Source organism: Stegodyphus dumicola, chromosome 5, assembly GCF_044657685.1.
Source record: "Stegodyphus dumicola isolate Sdum_Otavi_A_Nest chromosome 5, ASM4465768v1".
NCBI lineage: Eukaryota > Metazoa > Arthropoda > Arachnida > Araneae > Eresidae > Stegodyphus > Stegodyphus dumicola.
Window position 1 is genome coordinate 60,758,787 of NC_140772.1, and position 27,141 is coordinate 60,785,927.

Below are 27,141 nucleotides of genomic sequence, written 5' to 3' on the forward strand. Positions count from 1 at the left end.
TCATGTACTTACATCTCTTTGAAAATTTTTAACTATTAAACTAATTTAACGAAACTGATACTTTTACTCTTAGGTGTTGAATCAAACGAAACAGCCACTCACAATTACTTCAAATACAGTAATCTTTTGTAACGTATTAAGTCATATCCGGCATCTTGAAGTTTTGCTTAATACAAACTACAAAATATAAGCATGTAGGAGGTACAAAAGAACTTCCTAATTACTTTTATTAAAATGCCTTTTTGCGAAATTTAAATGAAGCGTAAATATCACCAGCCAATGTATGATTATAGAACTCTCTGTGATGGATATCGGCTTTAAAAAGGCTTCTTTATATTATTTTATCTCTATGTTTATGTTACAGCATATTAAAGTTAAATGCTTTTAATAATATTACACAGAGAGAAATTGGAGATGAATTCAGAAAATAATAGATTATATATTATTCTTACTGATTTGTTTAAAACAAATAATTAACGACAACTATCTAATAAAAATGTGGATCTGAAGATTCCAAGTAAGAAGAATGTCGAAACGGATGGAATTGTCATTAGTTATCTTCTTACCGAATTTCTGTGTTCAAGCGAATAAGAGTTAAATTAGGATCTTTGGCCACATTAGAAATTACCCACTGCTCTTAGACCCTAACAACTATAAGTGCTAAGGAAATATTTTGCGATTCTTTTCTCATGCTTCTCTTCTTTCTTTAAATACATAAGATTCTATTGCAGCTACCATAAAATTTCATAATGGATGTTACAGCAACATCTAAAATTGCAGCTCATTAAACATAGGTTAGTTTCAATAATTTGATGTCTAGAAGAATTTGCTTTATCGATCAAGACATGAAGACCACTTAACATTGGAGACTGAACAATGAACAACTGAGCATTGGAGAATTCATTCTAGAGCTTATTTTCTGCAAAACGAGCTTCTTACCCAAGTTCCTTTTTATATAGTAAAAACCCAGGATGGTTATTGTTAGTTCAAAAATTCTTACATTTTATTCAAATTCTTTATTTTAGAATTAAGTATATTGAGCATATTTCCATGTAAATATTGAAATTCAAATCTAAAGAATTAATAATTTTGTAGAGTTTAAACACTGAAATATTTTTCACATTTTAATGCATTTTAATAAATGTAATCAGAAACTTTTAGCATTTTTATAATGAACTTGCATCATCACGAATTTTCAATTAATTTTTATGAATTAAATTTTTGTCGATAAATAAATTTTTGTCAATAAATTTTAAATACATTTTCACAGAATTTTAATAAGATTTAATTAAAAATAAGAATTATTTCTCACTAAATCCTTGAAACCATGAACCATGGTACTATGCTTATGTAATGCAGTTTCTGCCTTGTCTTGCTTCTTTTAATGTTCTTTTAAAAGAAAAGTTTTTGAAAGGTAATCCGAAAGAGAGAGAGAGAGGGATAGCGATTTAATTTTTAAAACAAATTCCAAATATGGAAGCCCCGTGTCTCTTATAATGATAACCAAAAGTTAAAAGCTATATAATGATATAATATAAATCCATCAGCAACCAGATTTTCTTAAAGAATTCTTTTAAAAAGGGGAAAAAGAGGAACTTGATTCCTCTGTGCAAACGTGAATAAGAAACAAGGATTTGTAGAAAATTATCATAGTCTTCTTCGGAGTATAACCAGATATTTTAAAATTATCGGATTAATTTTAGCATGGGAAAATATCTTAGTAATTTACAGTCAATCCCAATTACTTGCTGCTATACCAAGAAACCTCATGTCAAGAATTAACTTGTTTTTTACATTTTCGTCATCTAAAAGCAACTGATGAAATGCAGACCTTTTTTAAATCAAGAAATTCAAGTCTTATGAAAACGTTTCATTCAGTTCCTTAGTTCAGAAGCCCTTTACGATCGAGAGGAGTTTGAATCAAAGATTCGTGAAACATCTCATGACATCTTCACTGGCTATCGAAATTGGAACCTTCAAATTACGATATCGATATAACGACCATCTCATCCCATTTCAGAATTGCATAGGATTAAGCTTCATTCCTTAGACTTTTACTGTGGTCATTATGAAATACATTATTCAAATATTGCATATGCTCGTTTAATTTTTTCTTCATCTAAATTTAAACATGAAACTAAGGTAGCATTTTCATATGCACAAATAAGTGTAATCTTTCGTTGTACAGTTCATAGAAGTCAAGTAAAATAAAAAGAGCTATTGTATATTAACTTTAAAGTGCTTTTATAACAATTTATAAATTCACGATATATCGATAACAAGTATGCAGTTTTGGAACGTGAGCTAATAAAATTGTTACATTTCTTAAAGAAAGACAATGTAATTTACCCTGTATCGTATAAAATGTGACCTCCTAAGCATTCGTAGAAGAATTTCAGAAATAAATGCATAATATAATATAGTGTTAAAAATGGTAAGTACTGAGTTAGAATGATAAAATAATCTTCTAATCCCTCTACATAAAATGTCACTGAATGTCAACTATATTTTGTACGAAGGCAGGAAATAGTTTGAAATAATTAATTAGCAATAGACTTATTAATGACTGCTAATAAATTTACATCGTACTCATCGTCAACAGAACTGTCCGACATATGTTACTAAGCTACGTCAAATATGTTATTAAGAGACAAGTGTGTTATTAAGCTGTACATAATCCTGAGGCGCCTGTAAAATAATGTTTCCAGCATGATTAATTTTCATGCCAGGAACGTTGTTTTACAGGTGAATAGATGATACTGGTTACAGTTGACACAGCAAATTTACCAACGATAATAATGGCAATATGCTACCTTAAAGCCCAATTTTGCATGCATATTTGGTATAATGCAGGATAAGTCAAAACTCCTCCTAAAAAAAAGTTTTTTAAAGCTCTTGAAATCATATATTTAATTAAATTATTTATCATACATTTAAATGTAGTTTGTGCCATATGCATTGTCAGGATGGGGAATACATTTTAGCAAAATGATGTTCGAAAAATCAGCGATGGAGAGTGCTAACATGCTGGCTCTTCAGTGAAAGGCAAGAAATTCGTTATAAGATCTAAGTGTTTAATTAATCCATTCGTAAGTGATCTGAAAAAAACAGATTTTTACACCAGTACTAATTTTTCCTGGGAACAGTATTATTGAATAATTTTTCACCTAAACTGAGGACTAGTATCAAAAGCTTTGCAAAAGTTCCTATCCCAAAAAAATCTAAAAAAAAACAAAACGATCTCATAACATATGAAAGATACTGAATGGCGACTTTAAAAACCAATGTTCCTGAGGATCATTCCCTAAGAAAACTTTAATGGAAGTTTATTTTCATAAATTGGGTATAAGGAAACATTTATCTCCTGCATCCTTTCAAAAATTTGACATTAACCAGAATGGATGTTTAATGTATATTGGATAGACATAAACTCCTGTTCATTATATGGAGATAATAGCATACACAACTGCTACGTATACAAGACTGCTTATCTGTAGTTGTATACAATGCATTCATTTCACCCCCTATGAATGACAGTTTTTGGTGTCATTTCACTGCCTTCTAATTGTAAGATTTTTTTTTTTCCTATGAAAACTTTTGCCGAATAACTATGCACAGCTTTATTTAATTTTTCTGAGAAAGAAGTGATATTTTCTTTACCCGAAACAGACTGTTTAAGCCGTATTTATACAGTATAGACCAGTGTTTTTCAGTCCTTTTTGCTCTACGTACCCCTTTCACCATCACAAGACGATGATTCCCCCTTCTTTCTAAAACTCGAAAATTGCACAGACATATATTTAAATTTATATCAGTTTTTACTGTAAACAAAAAAAAGTGTAGAAAATGTTGATAAATGTCAAAGTGTAAATAAAAGGAGTTTTTTATATTCATAAACTAAAATTTAAAAGGTAAATAAAAGACTGACCGCGTTTCCCCTGAAACTGTGATATTCCTCCCAGGACGGAATTCTCCCCTCCCTGTCTGAAAACGCCTGGTTCAGTAATTCGAAGGTCTAGCTAAAGTAGATTTTATGAAACTACTACTTAAGTATCTTTCACACTAGTAAAAAATAATTCTGTCTGTCTAAGAAATTAAATAATGAAAAATCTGCATAAAATGTATATTTCTCGCATTGTGATAAAACAACAGTACGTAGAGGCATCGAATTTTGAATGACGTAATCCTCCTACGAATATGGGTATGTGAAAGATCAAATTGGAAATTTGGAGTTTGTTTTATTATCAATTTCCAATTTTGTAAAACTTTAACGAATGTTTGATTAACAAATTCAAAAATTTTAAAGTCTGTAAGTTTCACAGCATACTAAGTTTCCATCCATCCTGGTCTGATTGCATTTGATGTCACAGGCATTTCCATTCAATTTGAACTAGATTATACACATGGTAGAGTCATTATCAAATATTTGATGTTATTTAAGAAATAAGTTGAATAGAAAGAACTGTTTTCATTGTAACACCTTCAGGTTCATCCGTAAAGGAATTTTGAAACTCCATTGTTTGTCTTCCAAGAAAACTTCTGTATCATGGCAATACTTAATATTGCAAGCCAGACTTCAATACAATTTCTTTTGGTGCGTGCGTACATGCATGTATATATATATATGGGGATTTTAGACGATGAACAAATTAATTAACGGAAGACATTTTAATTACACAAACGATTGTTACATAAATTTAACATTTAAGAGAATTAAACAAGTAATGATTCGTCAAAGTTCTTTTTGAACAGAAGCAGCGTCTCTGCTCCCACGTCAATCGTGTATCATCTCAAAACGGTAATTCCCCTAATTTTTGCTTGGCGCCTTCAGAGCTCGTAGAGAGAATGACGTCACGGCATCTGGTTTTCTTCACAGCTCCAAGCGATCGGCACTACATTTTCGGCCATCCGAGGGTGGATTGGCCCTCCAGGACACTGCAAAAAACAGACAAAAAAAACAAAGCAACAAGCAAGGATATACAATAACAGAAATAAGTGTTCGTGAAAACTTTTAAAGCGCCGTCTATTTCTTGAGGAATTCGGCACATGTGGCGGTGCATATGGGCCCCTCATGGCACCCTTCCTTTATTACGTCATAGGTGTTGCCACCCTTAACTTTCGTGATCTTATAAGGTCCGAAATACTTCGCTCTTAATTTTAAGTGTGGTCCGAATTGAGTCCTTTTGATTGCCACTAAGTCACCAACTTTGTACGGCTGTGCTTGTCTTCTTTTGGCATTATATGTCTTTTTATTTTCCTGTTGGACTTGGAAAATTTGCCTCTTGGCTTGTTTTCGTAATTCTTCTCTTTGAGACTCGAATTGAGATTGAAACTCACTTTCTATCACTTCTTTGAGCTGATCGGTGCCCTTACTGTTCATTTTAGTACCGAAGAGTTATTCAAACGGAGTGGTGTTAATGCTTCTTTGATATGTTGAGTTAAGCGTTCTCTGAACTTCGTGTGCATGTTTATACCATTCGGTTGGTTTTTTAAGGACAGTTTCGCTAATACTGATATAATGACTTGGTTGATTCGTTCGACTTGTCCATTTGCTCTCGGCAGGCCTGTGGTGATTAGATGATGTTTAATATCTTCTTTAGCACAGTAGTCAGAAAACTCACTGGATGTGAAAGCCGTTCCTCTATCAGAAATGATCTGACAAGGGCTTCCAAAAATGACCTTCTGATTCTCTAACTTCGCTATCACCTCGGTTGAGGTCGTAGATTTTGTTGGATAAATCCAAGTAAATTTAGTAAATGCGTCGACCACTACTAATATGTGTTTGTAGTTTTTATGGGTACTTTCCAGAGGACCCAAGTGATCGATATGATAGGTATGCAACGGAACGTCCTCCTTGAATCGCGGATGTAAAAATCCTTCCTTTTTCCCTGCTTTGCGATTTATTAAGATGCAATGAACGCAATTGGCGATAACGTTTTCTATCTTCTGCCGAAGTTTGGGAATGAAATAGTATTCATCCAGTTGTTTCTCTGTATGTTTGATACCGGTGTGCTCTTTCTCGTGAGCATCTTTTATGATTTCAGTCTGCATACTTTCTGGTACGACTATCAATTCTTTATCGTCAATAAACTTGTATAGTACGCCATTTCTATTACAATAATTTTCATAACTTGAGTTTTTCAATAATTCCTTAATGGTTTTTATTTGTGTCATTTTCCTGTGCAAGTTTTAATTTAGGTAAGATATTTTCAACAGAAATACATAAGACGTTTACAGGAGCTCTACTTAGAGCATCTACATGTGGCATTCTAACACCTTTAAGATGCTCTATAACATAATCGAATTCTTGTAACAACAGAGTCCAACGAGCAACACGCGTCGCTAAATCTCTTTTTTCCATCGTCCGTTGAAATGCTGAACAGTCCGTCAGTATCTTAAATGAAATTCCCAAAAGGTAAACACGGAACCTTTTCAGTGCTTCTACGATCGCGAGGACCTCCAACTCGTAACTTGAGTACTTTTTCTGTGCATCTGAGGTTTTCCTACTCATAAAATAAGTGGGGTGAAAACTGCTATCACCTGGAGGTTTCTGCATTAGAATCGCCCCATATCCTTCTATGCTGGGTGTAGTTCGGTTTCATAATGAGGATTATATATTGCAAGTACAGGTTTCTCAGCTAGCGCTGATTTCAAACGATTGAATGCGATCTTTTGTTCTTCACCGAATTCGAACTTATTACCCTTTTTTAGCAGGTCGTTAAGTGGCTTGACAATTATAGAGTATTTATGATTAAATTTTCTGAAATACCCTGTCAGCCCAAGAAAACTTTGGATCTGTTTTAAATTAGATGGTTCAGGGAAATTTATAACATCTTCAAGGTGGATGGGAAATTTTTACCCTCTTCTATGACATGGCCTAAAAAGTCAATTCGTTTCTTTAAGAATTGGGATTTTTTAAAATTTATTTCCAACCTGTATTCACTCGCTAGATTTAAAACTTGACTCAGCCTCTCGATTCCCTCTTTGTATGAGGCGTACAAAATGATGATATTGTCCATGTACGGCAAAACGATGCCTTCGTTAACTAACGGTCGAAAAATGGTATTTATGAATCTCTGGAACACAGCTGGTGAGTTACAGAGTCCAAACGGCACTTTCAAAAACTGGTACTGTCCTTCATGCGTAACAAATTATGTGTACTTCCGACTTTCCTTTTCGACGTCCACGTGAAAAAAGTCATTTTTGAGATCAATAGTGCTGAAAACACGTGCTTCTTGAAGGCGGTCTAGGATATCCTCAAGTAAGGGAAGGGGAAATCTATCCTTTACGACAACTTTGTTTAAACGACGATCATCAACGCAAACTCTTGGTGTCCCGTCTTTCTTTTTAACGATGATCAATGGGCTGGAATATTCCGAAGAACTCTGTTCTATAATTCCTGACTTTAGCCATTCGAATATTTTGGGTTTCAACAATTTTCTTTTCCGCAAACGGTAATCAACGCGGTTGATGCGATACTGGTTCGTTATTTTTAACGCAAATTTTTAGCTGTATGTCCGTAGATTTGGTCTTACATGGCATATAGTTCAAAACTAACTGTTGAACAGTCTCTTTAAAGTAGTTTGGAACACTAGGTGCAATGTTTACTTCATCTTCGTTACTAGCTATATCAACAGGTGAAACAGATACAATATTTACTTCCTCTACACCCTGTGACTTATTTTTTATGGTAACCCCATTTTCGTTTATTAATATTTCACCTTTTAATATTACGTTTAAGCCTAAAATGGCTTCATGTGTCATCACATTGTTGTCTACAACACAAATATCTGCAGTACACTGGAAATCATTAATTTTAATATTACCTTTAAAGAAGCCTAGACGTTTTACTTGACATTTACCGAACCCACTCAGCGTTGAACTTACGGGCACGAGGCCTTCGATATTCAGTTTATCAAAAGTCGATCTACGTAACAAAGTAGTTTGACTTCCTGTGTCTATTAACGCGGTTACATATGCATCATTAATTTTTACTTCTTTCGTCAACTTCGAGACTACATCAATACTCACGGCTGATACTTCTGGTTTCGAATTCGTATTTGAGCATTCGAAACTTCGGTGCCCAAATTCTTTACATTTAAGACACTTGACTCCCTTATCTTTATGAATACATTGTTTGGAAATATGACCGCTTTCACCGCAGTTGAAACAGGTTGTATTACGTTTAATTTCAGGAATTGTTCCTCGACTATCGGTTACGTTACGCTTTGTTTGGTTAACAGAATTTTTTGAGTCATATTTATGTCTAGATTCAAATTTTTGTTTACTTTCAGATTTTGTTTTTGACGTTCGCGACTTTTCTTCATCATCACATATCTGTTGATAAAGCTTCAATTTGTTCTTAAAATCAGTTAATGTTTGTGACCCATACAAGCAAGATTTTTTAAACGTGGAGCCTGGTATACCATCTATAACATATCGTATTAAAGCAACATCTTCAATTTGACCATTTTTAGCAATTCTTTTCATATTTAAAAAAAACTCATCAAATGTTTCATTCCTCTTCATTTTTTGTTTTGATAATAACTCATGCAGTTCGGCCGAATTGCAGTTGGACCGGAATTCATCAAGAAAGGCATTCTTAAAAACTTGCCACGAATTCAACTTTGTTTCACTAAGAACAAATAGTTTTGCTTTGCCTGTCATCAGGCGTTTAGCAAAAATAAGTTTTTGTAAATCATTTAACTGAAGAATCGTAGCTGCATCTTCAAAACTTTCGACCCAACTACTGACATTTTCGTGGCTTTGGCCATCAAATTGAGCAACAAATGATTTGATGTCTTCAATAGTAATATTTATACTACAGTTATAAAATACATTCGACTTGTTTTCAATGGTACTAAGAATATTATCATTAGCATATTGGGAAGGAAGTTGTCTTACTGTGGCACCAGAATTGTTTCTTAGCTTCGTTTCATCTCGAACATTATCATCTACTTCTTTTTTATCCTCACCATCCACACCCTCTGAATCACTTTCGTTTTCACTTTCTTCTAAAATTACATTATTTTTAAGCACTTCTAAATTATTCAGATAAGAAACAATTCGGGTTGTTAAGTCATCTTGTGTACCAGAGCTATCAATGCATAAAACATTAGCAATGGAAATTAATTCATAAGCCTGAAAATCTTGTTTGATTTTTTCTAGTTTTTCATTAAGTTCTTTACTATTCTCTGCTAAAGAGAAACCACTAAATTGTCTTAACCTTTTTCGATTATTTCTGTCGCCCACATCGTTAAATATTATTTTGTGTAATAATTTTATATTATGTGCTTTTTCATTTTTCAGGACATCTTCCATTCCCGGCACATCAATTAGAAATATACATTGGTGTGCAAAAATTAAGGACGAGACGGCTTTTTCAATATAACTTTGTACAAAAGCTTTCCAAATCATCACATTTAATACCGTAATATCCCCAATACGTAAGGACATGAGTAATATAAGCAACACTTACTAAAAGAGAAATCAGAGGGATAAAAAGAAGCTTTATTGAAAAAGTAGCATGGAGCGCAATGCGACTGAAGGCCGAAACATCCCTGTGATGGGTGTCCAGCAAGAAACATTCGATCTTTAATAGGGGATATGATCTCCCCTGACTGCTACGCAGGTTTCACAGCGTCTGCCCATGCTGAGAATGAGGGTGTCAATGAGTTGTTGAGGCATTGCTGCCCAATCGTCTTGTAGCGCCAATCGAAGCTCCGGAATCGTTACTGGTGGTAAGGAACAAGCTGCCAAGCGTCTGCCTAGAAAATCCCATACATGCTCGATGGGATTGAGATCCGGAGATCGTGCTGGCCAATCGCTACGTTCAATATCCTCACTCTCTAAGAGCTGTTCGGCAGCTACTGTGCGATGACATGGTGCATTGTCGTCCATGAAAAGGAACTGCGGACCCATAGCGCCTCTCAAAAGACGCACATATGGAAGAAGAATCTCGTTACAATAACGGGTCCCGTTGACTGAACCTGCGTCGAAGATGTGAAGGTCTGTTCGACTTCCCCCCTCGGGGTTGACTCGGAGACGTCCTGGGAAGTAGTGGTTAGGATCTGTACCTAGGCAGTCTCAACCACGGGGGTACATAAACACTCTTCATAGGACTAGAACCCGAGTATTGTACTCAGGTAGGTTCGGGCTTGGCAGGGACCGTACTGGTACTGTCGTGTCCGTTCCCCCGGCTGTTGTGGAGCAGATATGTAGATATAAGCGGGGCTTTTCGATGGGGGTTTGGCCCTCATAGTCCCAGTGACGGGGACTGATTGAGTAAGGCAAGGCACCGAGAACGAATTAACTGATGCTGAGGGAGTGGTGCCCCGAGGCAAAGGTGACTTTTGTATCTTTTTTGATTTCGCATTTTGATTTTACCTCGCCGAGTCTGAGTATAAAGCCGGGCAGGGACTGTGGGGTCTGCGCCGCCACTGATGAGTCCCATCCAGAGCCCGTTTCATCTAACTTTGCAAGGAATACCAGGTCGAAGGTTCGGTCTCTGGCGCCCATGTCCCATGTCCCATGTCTGTACGACTACCAAGCATGATGCCTCCCCAAACGAGAACACCGCCACCTCCATACCTGTCCCTTTCAATGATGTTCGAGGGATGATTGCGGCTTCCCCGCTCTCTCCAGATGAGTATGCGATGAGAATCGCTACTCAGACTGAATCTGCTCTCATCTGTAAAGAGTACTCGTCCCCATTCATTGTCTCTCCAATTCTGGTGTTCCCGGCACCACAGAGAACGCCTTCTCCGATGGGCAGGCGTTAGAGGTACACACCGTACAGGGCGTCGTGCAAACAGACCACCACCGTGCAGTCTTCTGGCCACGGTAAAACGCGATATCGGTCGTCCAGTCGCCTGTGTCGTGTGTCTAGCGATTTCTCCCGCTGTCTGCCGCCTGTTTCTTCTGGCCTGTAAGGCAATATACCGGTCATCTGCGGGTGTGGTTTCTCGTGGACGACCACTACTAAACCCCTGGATAGCTGTTCCTGTAGTTTGAAATTGTCTCCAAAGTCGTGAAACGATGCTGTGAGCAATTCCGAACTCTGCAGCCACACTTGTCACACTGCGGCCTTCCTCCAACTTCCCAATGATTCGACCTCGGGTAAAAGCATCCAGATGTCGTCTAACAGATTGATTATTCGCCATTTCTCGCTGAGGCAGCAACTCGGTGTGATTTTAACTGCTATACGGCGTGCAATCTCTTCTCCAGAAATACTGATCTTACACCTACAACATGCTTTATACTACTCAGACACTCCCCCATTACGTCTACCTGCATATCTGCGCATGTGCTCACCTTACTTAATCTCCTGATTGGTCTTTCTGTCCGCTCTGCCTCTTCGTTCAGCTGATATGCTAATTTTTCGACTTCGTCCTTAATTTTTGCACACCAGTTTAGTTAATAAAATTGAGAAAATCAGTCACTTCATATAATGGTAATCCACGATGTTCCTGACTCTATAATCCGGAAACAGAAACGAAAGAAAGTACTTCCATATCCTCCAATAGATCACGAATGGTGTCGGTAAAGCGCGAATACAAACAGGTTATGTCCGATGGATTTTTGGCCACACTTCACGTCTTGACACTTGACATCCGGTATTATTAAAATTTATTCCACAGTCCTTAATAGAGCTGCACACTATTTACTCACTATTACGCAGTTTCAGTTCAGGTAAATCAGCATACATTCCTAGGAGTTTGACGAGATTTTTGTTCGAAACACAGTTCATTATACATCATAAAATAGTCCAGCACAGCAAAAATAAATCTTCAAAACCGGTAGTAATCCAGGAAAGCAGGTAAAACTACAGTTCATTCGAGTGCTGAAGTGCTATCCCACTTCTGAGAAAATTTTTGTGGGGATTTTAGACGATGAACAAATTAATTAACGAAAGACATTTTAATTACACAAACGATTATTACATAAATTTAACATTTAAGAGAATTAAACAAGTAATGATTTGTCAAAGTTCTTTTTGAACAGAAGCAGCGTCTCTGCTCCCACGTCAATCGTCTATCATCTCAAAACGGTAATTCCCCTAATTTTTGCTTGGCGCCTTCGGAGCTCGTAGAGAGAATGACGTCACGGCATCTGGTTTTCATCACAGCTCCAAGCGATCGGCACTACATATATATACACATATATATAGTTTTTCGTTTTGAAAATGGTTTTGGAAAGGAATTGTTTTTCTTATTTTTTTTTCTGTGTAATTTAGGACTGTTTTATGCAGTTCCTCCCTTTTCGTGTGAAATATGTAATTTTTATTCCTTTTAGTATCAAATGTATCATTTTTCTTTCCTTTTCGTGCGAAATATATCATTTTCCATTAAGCGGAGATGTTTATTCTTAAATGATAATGAATTTTTTTAGATACCAATTTTGTCTGCTAATAATTTAAAAAGATCATGTACGTCAAACACATGTTAAAGGCATTTCACTGAATACTTTTGATTAATTAAAAACTTTAAATTCGAAAAGACTTCGTTTGACTTAAAATTTAAACCTTGAACAGTTGTTAGAATCATAAATATAAATCAAAATAAAAGGGAAATTAAAGTCCTATTAAGAGTAAAGAAACTTTCCAACAGATACTGTAAATGTCTGTTAAAATATTTGTAATATCATATTTTTACATTAATGAATTCTTCATTCTAAACATAAAAAAATACTAAATTTGAGAACTGTGAGATTTATAGTTAGAAGCAACTCCTCACTAATACAAATAAGAACGCATTTCATTTTTATTTAGTCTTTGAATGGTTAAAAAAACAGCTGTAATAAAAATTGACCACACAATTTATAAATGAAAAAAATGGTAGATTTCGAAACTAAAGTAATACAAAAAAAAAGGTTTTTCTATTTGTGCAGCGTCAAATGGTTTCCTTTCCGTTAGCAGTATGTTCTTAATAATGCCAATTATTACTCTGCTATTACAAATAAGGAAGTCGTTTACGTAAAAATTAAAATAACTTGAACATTATCGAGATAAATATAGTATTCACTTAGAAACATATTGTTTTGGAAATGTGTTTTTATGAAGAGTGTTGCCAAAAACAGCCTTAATGCATAAATGTATTATATTTAAAAAGTTTTTGTATGAAACAAATGGCCTAAATTGCGTTATTAAAAATGTTTATGTTCGAAATGAAAAGAAAGCATCAAATTATTTCCTTCTGCTCTAAAATTGGTTTTCAATTTCAACAGAGGTAAATAACCTTTCTATCATCATCATTTATATTATTCTATGAAAATTATGCTCACAATCAAAGCACAGAAGTATTAATATGAATAACCAAGCATTACGGTTACTTTTTTTAAATACCTGGAATAACTCGAATTAAACTATGTTATTAAGTTGTCTGATATAAGCTATTATTGAAACTCTATGCCATACATCAAGATAACTTAATAAAAGTTTTAGTTTTTGTAAGCAGGAATATTTCAACCCGAGGACACTCGAATTTATTTTGTGACATAAAATGAAATTAATTAAAAAGATGTTTCAGTTGATTGTAATGTAAACTCAATCTTGAATAATTTGTTCGATGAAATCTGTTTTATATATGATAGCTAAAAATATATGAACTCAGAAATTACTACTTTCTATCAAAGGAATGAGATTATTAATTAGTTTAAGAATTTCTTTACCTAGTTTGAACTCAGCTCATGTGCAAGGAAAAGATCCCGTATTAATTTTGCGAAATGAATTATAGTTTAAGCAGCTGTAACTTCTAGTTTATTCCGTTGTTAATGCGTTTTCTGTTTGCCTACGAGCTAATTTTTGTGAGTTATCATTCGTTTATTTTTTACATGTTCCTAGCTAAGGCAGTGTACGGAAGGAAAAGATGCCTTCGTAGAGGAAAGTGAGGGAAGCTGGCTCCTATTAACACGTTGCACAGAGGAAACCACGAAAACGCCCATGCTGCCAGCCCGTTCGCGGAATTCGAACCTCGGACCGAACTACCAGTGTTCAGGGACATTAACCGCTCGGCCGCAGATGGGCCGTTATCATTCGATTGATCACCGATTAGTTTTAAAATAAAGAAATTTTAATTTAGGTTCGACTGTAATTTTGTGAAGTTATTAGTCCAAAGGGGCTTTGTCACTGAAGGACTATTGTTCTCGTTTTGCGATTTTGCGTTGTTTCACTATAAATGTCCGTTTCACTTTTCAAATTGTTGCCATCAAATGTTAGAGTCCTGCATTATATTTGAAGAAATTAAATAATGAAAAATCTGCATAAATGTATGTATGTTTCTCGCATTGTGATAAAACAACAGTAGAGGCATCGAATTTTGAATGACGTAATCCTCCTACGAATATGGGCATGTGGAAGCCCAAATCTGAAATTTGGAATTTGTTTTATGATCTATTTCATATTTTGTAAAGCTTTAACGAATTCTTGATTAACAAACTGAACGATTTCAAAGCGAGCAATGGCAACACTGTACGGAAAAAAAAATTTATCTCCAGCGTGCGAGACTATGTATCGAAAATTCTAAAAATATGCTCATTTTAAAATTATTTTGTGATATTGCTGTTGAACTGAATTTTATCGTTTAAGTGAGAAGAACATGTTATTTAATAAATAAAGGTAACACACAAAACCTTAAAAAAAAAAAAAAAAAAAAAAAAAACTTTGGGCGTAATCTAAAATCTGAAAACTTTCAGATTTTCTTTAAAACCTTAAATCATCAAATAAAATCAAAAGGTTCAATATATTATTACATCGTCCGTACTGTAAAGTGTATAGAGTAAGACAGTTTATTTCGTTATCGTACCTAACGCGTATATAGTAAGAGGGTTATTGCATTACCAAGAATCTTTCTTATAAAAGTTTTGTGTTAGACGCATCAAATGAAAATGTCGAATACTGCAGGTGGTAATTAACAACAAAATGTCGCCCTTCAGTGCCAAGAATAATGTAGAATTTTATTTTAATCGAATTAATTTTCAGTATAATAGTCATTTCCTTTAATGGGATGATAAAAAATTTGAACTTTATTTGTAAAAAATCTAGTGCGGACACCACATGACTTCCTTGTGCGGTAATTAACATAATTTTTGCAATTTTTAAAATTATATACAATTTTTGCTGCACTTCATTTAAAGTTATTTTCTGGAATTAGTCTAACGTCGTTAACCGTTCGCTCAAAGCAAGTTGAAGTGACATCAAAGATTGCAAATTTTGAAATTAAATATCCAGGTCAATTTTTGTCGTACTGGAGTAAATTTCATATAATTTTATTTTTTCATAACGAGTATGAGACTTTCCCAAATATAAGTATAGGAACTAAGAGATCGCACTAAGATTAGTTTTCGTTATTTGTCGAAAATTATTTTTTTTAATTTGACATTGCCAAAACATGAATGTTTTAGTCATTTAAAACACTTCTGTAATGGTCGTTGTCATATAGTCATCACACAAGGTTTGATAACTATATGACTACAACCAACGATTGCGAATGGAAAGGCCGGGTAAAGGAGTAGGTAGATATACATATACGTATATGTTTTGCTGCTGCCTATTGCAGTAAAAAAGAAAGAAAAGAGAGGTGGCCAACTAGATGTTACAGCAGCTCCATATACAAAATTTTAACGGTCTACGGTATATCGTATTTGAGTTACGCGACATGCATACGTACATACGCACGTACGTACAGACGTCAAAAAAGAAAAATCCCTTTTGAATGCATTTAAACCAATTTTACACTCTGTTTTGAACACAGAACCCTTTATTCTGTCTGTATGTACAGATATCACACAAAAAGAATCGTCCGCATGGATTTGGGAACGTCAAAATAGATATTTTATTTGAAATATGATACTCGAAATTTTTCACAATTACAATACTTCCTTTACGTAGTAAAAATATTTCAGCTCTGTTATTCCATAAATAAAATTAAAATAATTTTATTGGGATAAAAAAGTCAGATTGTAATCAGCTGATGATCGTTGTATTTATGTAATTTCAAAACGACGCATTTAAAACCGATGGTATAATGTGGTAATATAATAAAATAAGTCACGCTACATATGCAGTTAATTGTACTAATACTGAAAGATCGTCTGTTGATCATAATCTGATTTTTTTTATCCTAATAAACATACTTTTATTTTAAACGACCGGTTTAACATCGTACTCGCGTTGCCACCAGTAAAAGGCGGAATTTGTCAGTTATCTTATCCCTTTAATTTTATAGAAACAAAGTTACTACATATGAAGTTAAAAGAAGGAAGTTCTTTCAGAATAAGTCATGCAATCTACAGCTACTATAAATAGACTGATACGCAGTTGCATGGACCTCCGACCTAAGGTTCTACACCAATCAGAGTTATATGTCCATGCGATGGAAAAGAATCTACAGTCCACCGCCAGCGGCATTCACTGAATCAATGATAGTAATATTACAATGCTAAATTGATAGTGTCATCTATACAATAATTGTTACTCTCGCTGAAAACTTGAATGAATGTGGCTGCTATATTATGATAAACATGAGCAAGTTGTAAATGAAAGTTTCTATCATATGGATGGCTGTTATAGCGGACGTAAGGAATCTGGCTTAACCATCCTCTGAACAAAGACTCAAAATTAGGATCGTATTAGTTTAAATGCTTAGGATGGAACAGCAAAGCTGAAATATTTACTAGCATAGAACAACAAGGGCAAAATATTTATTTTACTTTATATTTACACGTCTTAATTCCACTCAGTTCTTTAGCAACATATCAGTATTTTTATTTCCCAGAAATAAATTTTCTTGGCCAAAAGGACTGGATAGATGAAAGATGAATGGCACTTTCATTTGCGTCTCTAGTGTTTAAGTGATATTAACTATTATCTGATTTCTTTCTCTTGTTCCAGAAGCTGAGCCTGAGCCTCCTCCAGATGAGGATCGGCGCAACAAGTCATGCATCTTCTATAACACGGAGCCTAATTTGGTGGCGTTCCTTGGAGACCAGATGATTGAGGAGGAGGAAACAGAACATCCTCCACACACAGAACTTGTTTTCCGCTGTAAGGATATCGGAAAGTACAGCTTGATCGGAAGTGTGAGAAGGAGATGTGTGCATGGCGATTGGGATGGCGTGAAACCTTCCTGCTATGGACTGTCGCAGGAAAATGATTATGCATGTAAGCGTTTCACACATTATTTCTTAAAGAATTTCTTAAAGACTTGCGTAGACATTGACTCGCATAGAAATGTATAAAATATATCGTACAACTTTTCATCTTTTGTTGAGAAGTAATAATTATATGTAATTTATGTAAAGTTAGGCTAAACATATTACAACTGAAAAGAGAAGTATCCCCATCTATTCTATGTTTTGAACTGATGGTATATTATCGTTAATTTAGATTATAATTCTTATTTCTAGTAAATATTCATGTAAATGATGTTTAGGAAAAAAATTAGAAAACGAGATCATTTCTAAATTTTGAAATTGTTCAAAAACACATATATCTCCGCTCAGAGCGGAATCAAAGATCATCTTGTGTTGTGGAAGTATTTTTGAAAATAAGATGAATAATGTTCGATATTCATACGCGTTTCTGCACGCGCCCTTGGTAAGCACCACTCATTTCATCTACCTTGTTGGTACTACTATTTGCCTACTTGTATTTTTCTTTCCTTTTGAAACAAGAGCTTCAACTCTAATCTGTAATGCCGGATTACGTCTATTGTGCAGATTTAAACGAACTACGTTTTAAACCAAAGACGATTATCTTTTACTCCTAAATTTATATATTTTGATATTTTCTTTCCGAATTAGCACTAAAATATCACCAATTTCTTTTGCAACATAGCATCGCTGAGATTCAAAATCATAAAAAATTCTCAGCTCCTGTTTTTCACTATTAACTCCTTTTTTTTTCTTTTAAGGCGCCACCACTGGAAGAGCAGTTAAATACTGCTAAATACTGGTAAATAATTCCGGGTTCGAATCTAGGCAATCGGACTGGCTGCATTGATCGGTTTCCGTAGTTTTCTCCATGCTAGCATGAATACGAGTCGGTTTTCCTTATAAACGCAAAGTTCTCCACAAAGTGAACCCTCCACTTAGGCCCTTAGGAGATAGATAGCCTTTGTGTGCTTTGCTATGTTCAAATAGCCTTTGAATTTTAAAACAGCATTATTAGTTTGAAGTAAAATATTCTCTTTCCATGAATGAATAATTTAAATTAAAAACTAAATCTGATATATTTTCAGGTTGAGATATGGACTCACTCTTCTTAGCTGCCTTATCATAAATTAAATAAGTATGAAACTGGTTATATAATCAGATGTTTCTGCAACAACACAGTATGGTGATATGCCTATGTCTCAAACACCGAAACGTATTCCTTGCCTTTTGCCGTTTTCTGTACTATATATTTTCATGTTACAAAAGATAAGTCTTCTCACGGTTTGTTAATGCATATACACTTGCAATATTTCTTTTCGAAGGCGGATTCTCGCTTAACGGTTTTCTACCTACCCCACTATTAGTGTTTCTATAAGCAGAATTAACTAACAAGTTCTATGTTTCTCTACATTAGACTTTTTCTAATTAACCTTAAAAGTTCATTTATGGGAACTTCTGAAGTTAATTGAAATTGGCTATTTTACTTGAAATTCAGCTCTTCAGACAATCTTTATAAAATTGAGGAACATAATACATTGAACCTACTGTGACATTAAAAGGTTGTAAACTTCGTAATTGCGCTAAGCGTTTGCCATGTAACTTTCTTAACATTATGGCAGTTTCTTACTAGCTCAATGGCTAACAATTTATTTAAATGAGAAATAATGCTCAAGTCATTTTCAGTCAGACGCTCAAACTGCTCTTTAAGCAATGGTATGCTACAGTTATGGTTCTCATTAACTCGATGGAAATCTTACAAATTGCTCATGATAAGTAATATTTTAAGTAACTCTATTTCTCAACCTTCGTCAAGGTTTCATTGCCATGGTTTGCTTCTTCAAACTTACTCCAAAAACCTATCCGCGCTCTATGTTCACTATAAAATTTATATATTATTTTTTATTTAGGCAGTTTAGTAGTATGTCTAATATTCATGTAATTTTGACTTATTAAATAAAATACAAAATGTCTTAAATTACATTTTGTTAAGTACTAAAGTTCTGCCCAGCATAATTTTAAATTTCTTTCGAGACTTACATATATTCGCCACCTTAGTAGAATTTGCCAAACTCTGGAAATTATGCGCATAACAGTTTTTAGGAAACCGTATGCATTGAAACTTGCAATCCGAAAATTCAAGGCATCACCTTTATTTCTGTACAAAATCGCCCAACTGCGCCCAAGGTGGTTGCGCTAATACGTGAGTACGTTTCTGTCTGCCTGGACATTTTTGGATTCACCTTAATAGTCTTGACTACGAATAATTTTCTGTTCTAATGCATTTAAATCTATCCGATTCTCAATTTCACTGCCTAAAACTTTTAATTAATTGACATTTTCTTTTAGTTAAAACCATATAATTTCTCAACTTTTACAATTCGAGTAAATGTATCAATTAAAAGCTAGTTAAACGTTTTCTATTTTTGAAATTAGCTTAGTTGTTAATAATAACTGCCTGTTCATTCGTTCAAACGAAAGAGATTTTTTACCTAACTCTGCCACTTTCTCTACAAAGCAAATAGTCTACCCGAGCAGTTTTTTTAAATAGTATGTTGTTTGGAGTTTGAAAGTGTTCGAATGCCTTTCACTTGTAAAAAATAAAAGAGTTGGCTACTTATAGTTTTCACTGCTTCCCAAAGCGTACATCTCATCTTTCTGGTCACCGGCACTGTTGTAATGATTCAATATAATATACCTGATTCAAATAAACCACGCCTTTGTCAAGTAAAAAAATGCTTTATTTTCAATGTCGAATAGCTTCCTTCTTATGCAAAAGCATCACCCTCTTGGGCGATACTGATTAATAAAAATGAAGGTAATCACAAACCAAAGCAACGCATTATGAAATAGAATCTAAGAAGTAGCTATAGGTAAAAAGCATAACCATTTTAAGTCTTTCAAGTGCACATAGCGCATTTTTCCGCTGTGTTATTTGGCGAAGCTATTTACGTAAATATATGGAATGGGACTATTCGCCGTGGCCATTTCGCCGCGACCGTTTCGACGTCAAGACATATTTTTCTTTTCACGACTGTATTATATCTTGCCGTATTATATTAAATTGATTTAAATTAATAACTCTGTTTATTTTAATAACTTAATTTAATAAACATTTTATTTAAAATAATATATAAAATGTTTTTGTACAGTTTTATACAAATACACCGTTACACATGACATATTAATTTTATAAGAGTAAGATGCTGACAAGATTCCAAACTAATTCCGTTTTCCATTTAGATTTCATAAAAATGTGAATTTCTCGCTCGTATGAGTGATTTCTCTGAACTATCCGATTAAAATTTCAAGAAATTCTGAAGAATCATGTAAATATTGTACCCGCATAATTTTAAAATCGATAAAACTTCTGTTATATCAGAAGTTTAGGTCCCATTGTCTTTTACTGACATAATTTTCCAACTAACTATGTGTAATTTCTTTATATCTCATACTTGTAAATAACTATATATATTAAAAGCAACTTTTATTAAGTATACAAAAGGTAAACAGAATTATTAAATTCAATAAATTTAATACGAATGTAATACGGCACGATAAAACACAGTCATGTAAAGGTAAATGTGTTTTGACGGCGAAACATTCCGACGGTGAAACGGCCACGGTAAAATGGGCACGGCGAAAAGTACTAGACCCTAAATATACCGTTACAGCAATAAATAAACCATGCACAAAGTTAAACCTTTAACAAGATTTTACAGGATCAACAAGACTTACGTTCCTAACAATGTGTGCACAATTTTCTTTCGGACGCTTTTATATTTTGTTGCTTATTCTGGCATGCAGCGGGAGATGTGCTACTCCTGCTCTTTCCAGATTCTTTAATGAGCCCCTCAGGGTCCTCGCGTATGTAATAGTCCAAAGATGGAATTTCCGCAGTTGGAGGTAGACCTGTAACTTGACTTGTGTAGAATGGAAAGTGAGTGACAGCGCGCTATTACTCTGCATTAAATGAAAGTATGTCTGGAACAACAAAAGGATAATAAGAAGAATCGAGATGGTAGAATGGGATATTTCACAAAGCCGCCATCAGTCGGCGAAGAAAGATGTAATGAATGAAAATAGACAAGCAATGTGAAGAAAAGTTGGATCAGTATTTCAAATAATTAACAAAATGTTAGGTAAGAATATCCGAAGGATATTTGTGTTTTTCTCTAGGAAAAGGTGAGCATCTCAAAGATGATACAGCTGTTTGGATGTAATAGTACAGAAAGGAAAAAAAATTGTTGCAAGTCTTTTGATATAATTTTGTATAGTATCAATTGGAAGATCTCTGTGAATATATGAATTTGGAATGAACCAGGGTGCATTAATAAGTTCACGAAGGGTTTTATTTTGAATAACTTGGATCTTTTTTATGTGGGTTTTAGCGGCGTGTCCCCATACCGGACCGGCGTAAAGTAAAGTAGGTCTAAAGATGGACTTGTATAAAACAAGTTTATTTTTGATAGTCAGATTACTATGTCTGTCGAGGAGAGGACGCATAGTAGCTATTGAGATATTAATTTCCTGACAGTTTCGTGTAAATGTTGCCGAAAAGTGAGTTTTTTGTCAAGTGTGACTCCGAGATACTTCACTTGATCCGTCCACTGAATATCGTCGTCAAATAAGATGGGATTGGACGGAATGAAGTGGTAGACCTGTAAGGAAAAAGAGAGAAAAGAAGCTCTAAGCTTCGATGATAAGCAAGCCGTGTCTGGACATCACACCACCGACGGTATAGAGCAGCTGCAAAAGGACGTAGGCGAGGAAAAGCTGGCTAGAATCACGTGATGGAGTTTGACGAATCCGAAACGTAGAGAGCTTGCAAACTACTATATGAAAATAATATACATGTGCAGAACAGTGAAAGAAGATTCCTATGGGCAATATAAAATAACAGTCTGCTCCTGTAAACAGCAAAATTAAATAGTCATTATTTCTTGAGTAAATAAACAAAAAGAGCAATGCGAAAAGTCCTATGTACAGCAATAACACGAATTTAGAACTTCTATTATAAGGGCAAAATAAAAAAAATCTCTGTGAGTTTCCTGGCTTCTGGTAGTCGGGTGTTGCTTGGACAATCGGCGGCGTTGCAAAGCCCAGAGTGACACTGTCCAGAGTATTGAAATTTGGCAGAAATCATGCTGAAAATCAGTCCAAAGTATGATGAATGACCCATCAACATGTTTGTAAAATTACGAACAGTACGGATAAAATATACAAAAATAAGCTTCTTGTGAAGAAACACAAGAAATATCAACATAAGCAATAGTAAATGGCATGAGGTGGCGAGTAGAGTTCTCATTGGTCCATGATTATCTTATCTAATATTCAAAGCATTCTCATAAATTTCGATTACAGACTTTCTAATAAACTGAGCACTTCTATGTATATTTTCTTGATCTTCGGTCTTTCTTCCCTGCAAGTAAATAATCTAGACCTTGGTTACGGAAGAGTTCCAAACCGTCTAAAAGTACCAACTATACCATAACTTGCTTAATTATGAGTTCGATGCAAAAAGAATTTCTGAATAACGATGAACTTACTGAGTATGAAAGAGCCATTTTATATGAACTTGATTCAACACTAGATAGCTATTCTAAGGTGGAAAATCTTTTAAAAGAATATCAAGTCATGCATCTATTAAATGCGTAACGCTGTTTGTCATCACAAGTGGCAAGTGGGTGAAAACGGCGCCTTGAAAAAACTATCCGCATTAGCTAAGACTTCCATCTTCATGCCAACGGCATTTTCTAACAATGTAAATTCACCTAAAAGAATAGATGGATACAACACAGAGTGATACAGGACTAAGAGAAGGAGCAAATCGTTCTCTCATTGCCTACAAAAAACGCCATGACTTCCGAGGATGTTAAAAGGAGCTTACAAGTATTGTTAATCTGATTCAACTTCTTATTAGAGTTAAAACATCTAAGAAGATTAATGCAGAAAGTGTTCTAATTAAATGGGTTAATACTAGTGATATATGTAGTAACTAATTCCATTACCATCAGAGAGCATTAGATCCAGAGGTAAGTGATTATTCCGTTTCGTTATTAATACACACACGTTTTATTTACAATATAATACAATAGTTACAAGCATTATTATTAGGCGCACGCATTCATCATTTTTAGGCTTAACACCTTCGTTCTTCCATCAAACTAAAATTAAGTTATAGAATATCAACAGAGACAAGACGCTCGGAGCGCCACCTAACGGCGCGAGCTATTAATTTATAACAATGTACAAGGAAAAATTAAACAATAAAGAGTAATTTAAACTGGATGTTACTTTATGGTATCCAAATAAAAAAAAGATCCTAAAGTAATAATCTATGATACTGGAGGAGATCTCTCAAAAGCATGATTTAAGATCAGAATCTTGATTTCTAAGAGGGAGGATTGGAACTAAAATTATCAGTGAAGGTAATAAAGCATAAGATTTTTTCCGTGGCTTCTCTAATGTTCAATAAATTGTAAGCAGGCAATAAATACTACCAAATTAAGCCATCAAATTTGTTTTTCGTATTATATCTCAGTATGAAGAGATGTTCCAATTGTATCAGATTTAGTTACATTCAAGCCAACTGTTCGAATAAGAAAATATTTGCTAATATAGTGACCATGGCTCATAAGTACTGAGACTGTAAGCAGTCCCTGATATTCCCTGATTGAAGCGATACAAACAAAAAGTACAAATTAAAATTTTAAAAAATATGTAATAGGTAATAATCACATTTTTGAAAAAGTTGATTATTTACCTCAATTAGCACCATCTGTTATTTTATTTACTTTTAACATTTTTAAATAATGTTAATTCAAAAAACTGAATAATTTAAACGCTGAGAGATAAAATAGAAATAAAAAGCTAATAAACATAATTAGCTCAATAACAACGTTTCAGTAATTTAAAATATTGCTCAAAAGTAATTTGGAAGATGGTGAGTACAATTATTTTCCAAACTTTGCTAAATATTTACAAACATGTTCTTATAATTTTGATTCAAAGCAAAGGAAATAATTCTTGAAATTGGTACTGTTAAAAAAGACTTACAAAATAATTTAAGATTATATCATGACTAAAAATTTAAAAATTTAGCTTTACTTTTAATTTGTAACAAATTACGGTTTTCTTAGCGTGCGCTTCTTTATGTCGTATTGCTTATCATATCCAAATAGAAAATAGAAAAATCCGTTTCTCAGAATGAAATATTTTTGTGAAGCCATTGTTGGTTTATCATATTTCTTCTATAAAAAAAATCCTAGTACGAAATATATTTCATCTCAACCAAAATGCAGAATATAGAACACGTTCAAATGACTTCTACTCTAATTTAAAGATTGATACTTTGGAAGCGATGGAGCTGCCAGATTCTTCATTATTTAATTTATTTAAATGTAAGACAGGGCGATAATATATGGTAGCAACCATTTAAAAAGTTGTACAACCTTTTTAAGTTTTCGACGCAAAATGCGAAAACGAAATTAATAGTCCTTTAGGGCAAATTGCCCCTTTGGACTAAAAAGGCTGGAGACGGGATATTAGGAAATTTATGAAAGAAAAGCACCTAATTCTGAAAATGTAACCCAGAAAAATGTGATATGCATTGCCCCAATGCATTAGACAAAAACTTCTTTTTTCTATTTAAATATTTTAAATGCTTTAAAATGAAACATTCTTTAACAAGTGAAAGTTCTGATCAATGTTTAAATCCTTTCGGTTGTACTTCATCGTATAATCCGAGTTTTAAACAAATAGTCAAATCTGAACAGTATCAACTATCTCAATAAATTTCATTTTACTTATATTATTAATTATCATCTTTTCTTCAAAATATGTCTGATCTGTAAATCTAATGCATCATTTTCTATTTTTATAATAAAAATTAAATTTTTTATCATTGTTTTGTATCTTTAGCTTATTGTTTTATTTTCTTTAACATTATTTTTTTATTTACAGTTACTAATTTACAGCCCCTAATGTTTTTTTTTTGTAATGTTATTGTTTGTGAGTTAAATAGTGTACATTTTTCTTAACAATTAAATAGTTTATTATTGTTATACACTTTAAACTTTTCCACGCATCACTAGCCGGTGGCATGGGTATCAGAAAAAAAGTAGTTTATTTTGATGGTAGGAGATAGGCAAACCTGATGTAGATTTTTATACACAAATGTTAAAGTAATATGACAGACCTAAATGATGAATGCTGGAAATCGTATACGGCCCGTGAGTTCGAGGTGACTGCTGTACAGTATTTCTTGTAAAGCAATATAGGAAACATGTTTAAAAAATATTAATAATCCCAGTAATTTTGTTTTCACGGATCCCCTTTATGTTTCAGTAAGTCACATTTTATCAGCACAGACTAGATAATCGAATTGCATTTCAATTCTTTTCTGTTTACCTTACATATAACGTTAAACTGAAAAATGTTTGCTTTTAAAATCGATTTTTCTCAGAATGAAATATTTGGCTACCCCAACAATACCCAATGTTCTCTTCGAATGATTCTAAAATTAGGTTTTAATGTTTATCTATAAAATGAAATCACTGGGAAATCAGTTCAGTAATTATAGAAGGAAAAGATATTGTTATTCTTGTAAAGCTTCAAAAGCAAAATCTGGAAAAGAGATTGTTATTCTTGTAAAGCTTCAAAATCAATATCTAAGAACATATCTTTTCTTTTTAATGCGATCAGTTAGCTGAATCTCTTTTATTCTTTAGTGAAATGTTTTAGTAATCAGTAATTTCCAGTTTTTTACTTCCTATTACCCCCGCTAGGAACATCAAAACGAAGCCTTAAATAAGTATATGATTGGCAGCTTTCGGTTAAACTTCGGCGAAGCAATATAAACATTGCCAGTACAACCTGAATAAGTTACAGAATGTACTGCTAAGACCTAATAATAATGCCTCTAGTTGCGATTTGTAGAGTAAAATTGCTTAGTTAATTTCTTCTTATTTCTAATTGTCTTTAACTTTTTAAGTACTTTTTTGAAAATTCGTTTTTATTGCTATATCGTCTGCATACGGAGCAAACAAAATTTACAATTAATCATTTAACTTCAAGAATACGCAATATCTCAGTCACACTGAGGTTTTTTAATTAATATTATCTCTTAATAAAATTAATTTTTCATCACATAGAAGAAGATGTTTAAAATCATCTTAATAATCTATAGTTTCATGTCTCAACCGCCAGTTTTAGCAGTTATTTCCGTATTATTCACACACATTCAGTCTAACATCTATGTGTATTAATCTGAGATAGTAAAACTAAAATTTCCGAATTCATCTTATTGGCATTCATCCTATTCCAACAAAAGCAATTTTATATTCTGTGCCCTCTTTTGCACGTAATATGACCTGAACTGCATAAAAAAGAAAGAATAAGGGAAAGGGTATAAAAAGTATAAAAAAAGAATTACAAACTTCCCTGATTCTGAATTAATTATCAGTTGGTTTTTACGTGTGCTGTCTGAATGTACTGAGTTATTTATTATAATAAAACAGAGTAATTAATTAGGAACCGTAAAATACTGTCGAATGACTTTTCATTTCATTTTACGTTTTGTCTAAACTATAACAACCAAAATGGGAGGTAAATAAAAATAACATTTATTAACGTGTCGGCTTAACGGTTTCACATACTGAAAATTAACAGAAACAGAAATCCACCGATCTGCGCATAGAGTACGTTTTTCCAATTCTAGTTAAATTGAATGCAATATACAGTGTTAAGCCTGATTTAAAATTTGGGCTCCTCTGATTAATCGCTCGTGAAGAATCGCAGCAAGTAAGACTTCGCTGGCAAAGCAAATATTAACTGTAGAGTAACAGCCAGCCTAAGCTATCAAACACTCTGAGAAACTCTAAATTTGACATTTTAAAACTAAGTTTGGTAGAAAATGACTAAAGTAGAAATACAGAAAAGCCAAAATGATAAATGTGTAGAGTTTTCATTCTCATTGGAAGCTAAAGCTCT

The 27,141-nt window shown here is 33.8% G+C and overlaps 1 protein-coding gene across 4 annotated transcripts in view; it reads left to right on the forward strand.

The window, feature by feature from the left end:
* The window catches only part of Hasp (Hig-anchoring scaffold protein), an 818,047-nt gene that overhangs the window by 766,088 nt on the left and 24,818 nt on the right, over positions 1–27,141 (forward strand). For all 4 annotated transcript variants that reach the window (XM_085816685.1, XM_085816688.1, XM_085816687.1 and 1 more), the window contains one exon: positions 16,889–17,158. In XM_085816685.1, coding sequence (XP_085672811.1) covers positions 16,889–17,158 — 270 coding nt within the window. The remainder of the gene's footprint in view (positions 1–16,888; positions 17,159–27,141) is intronic.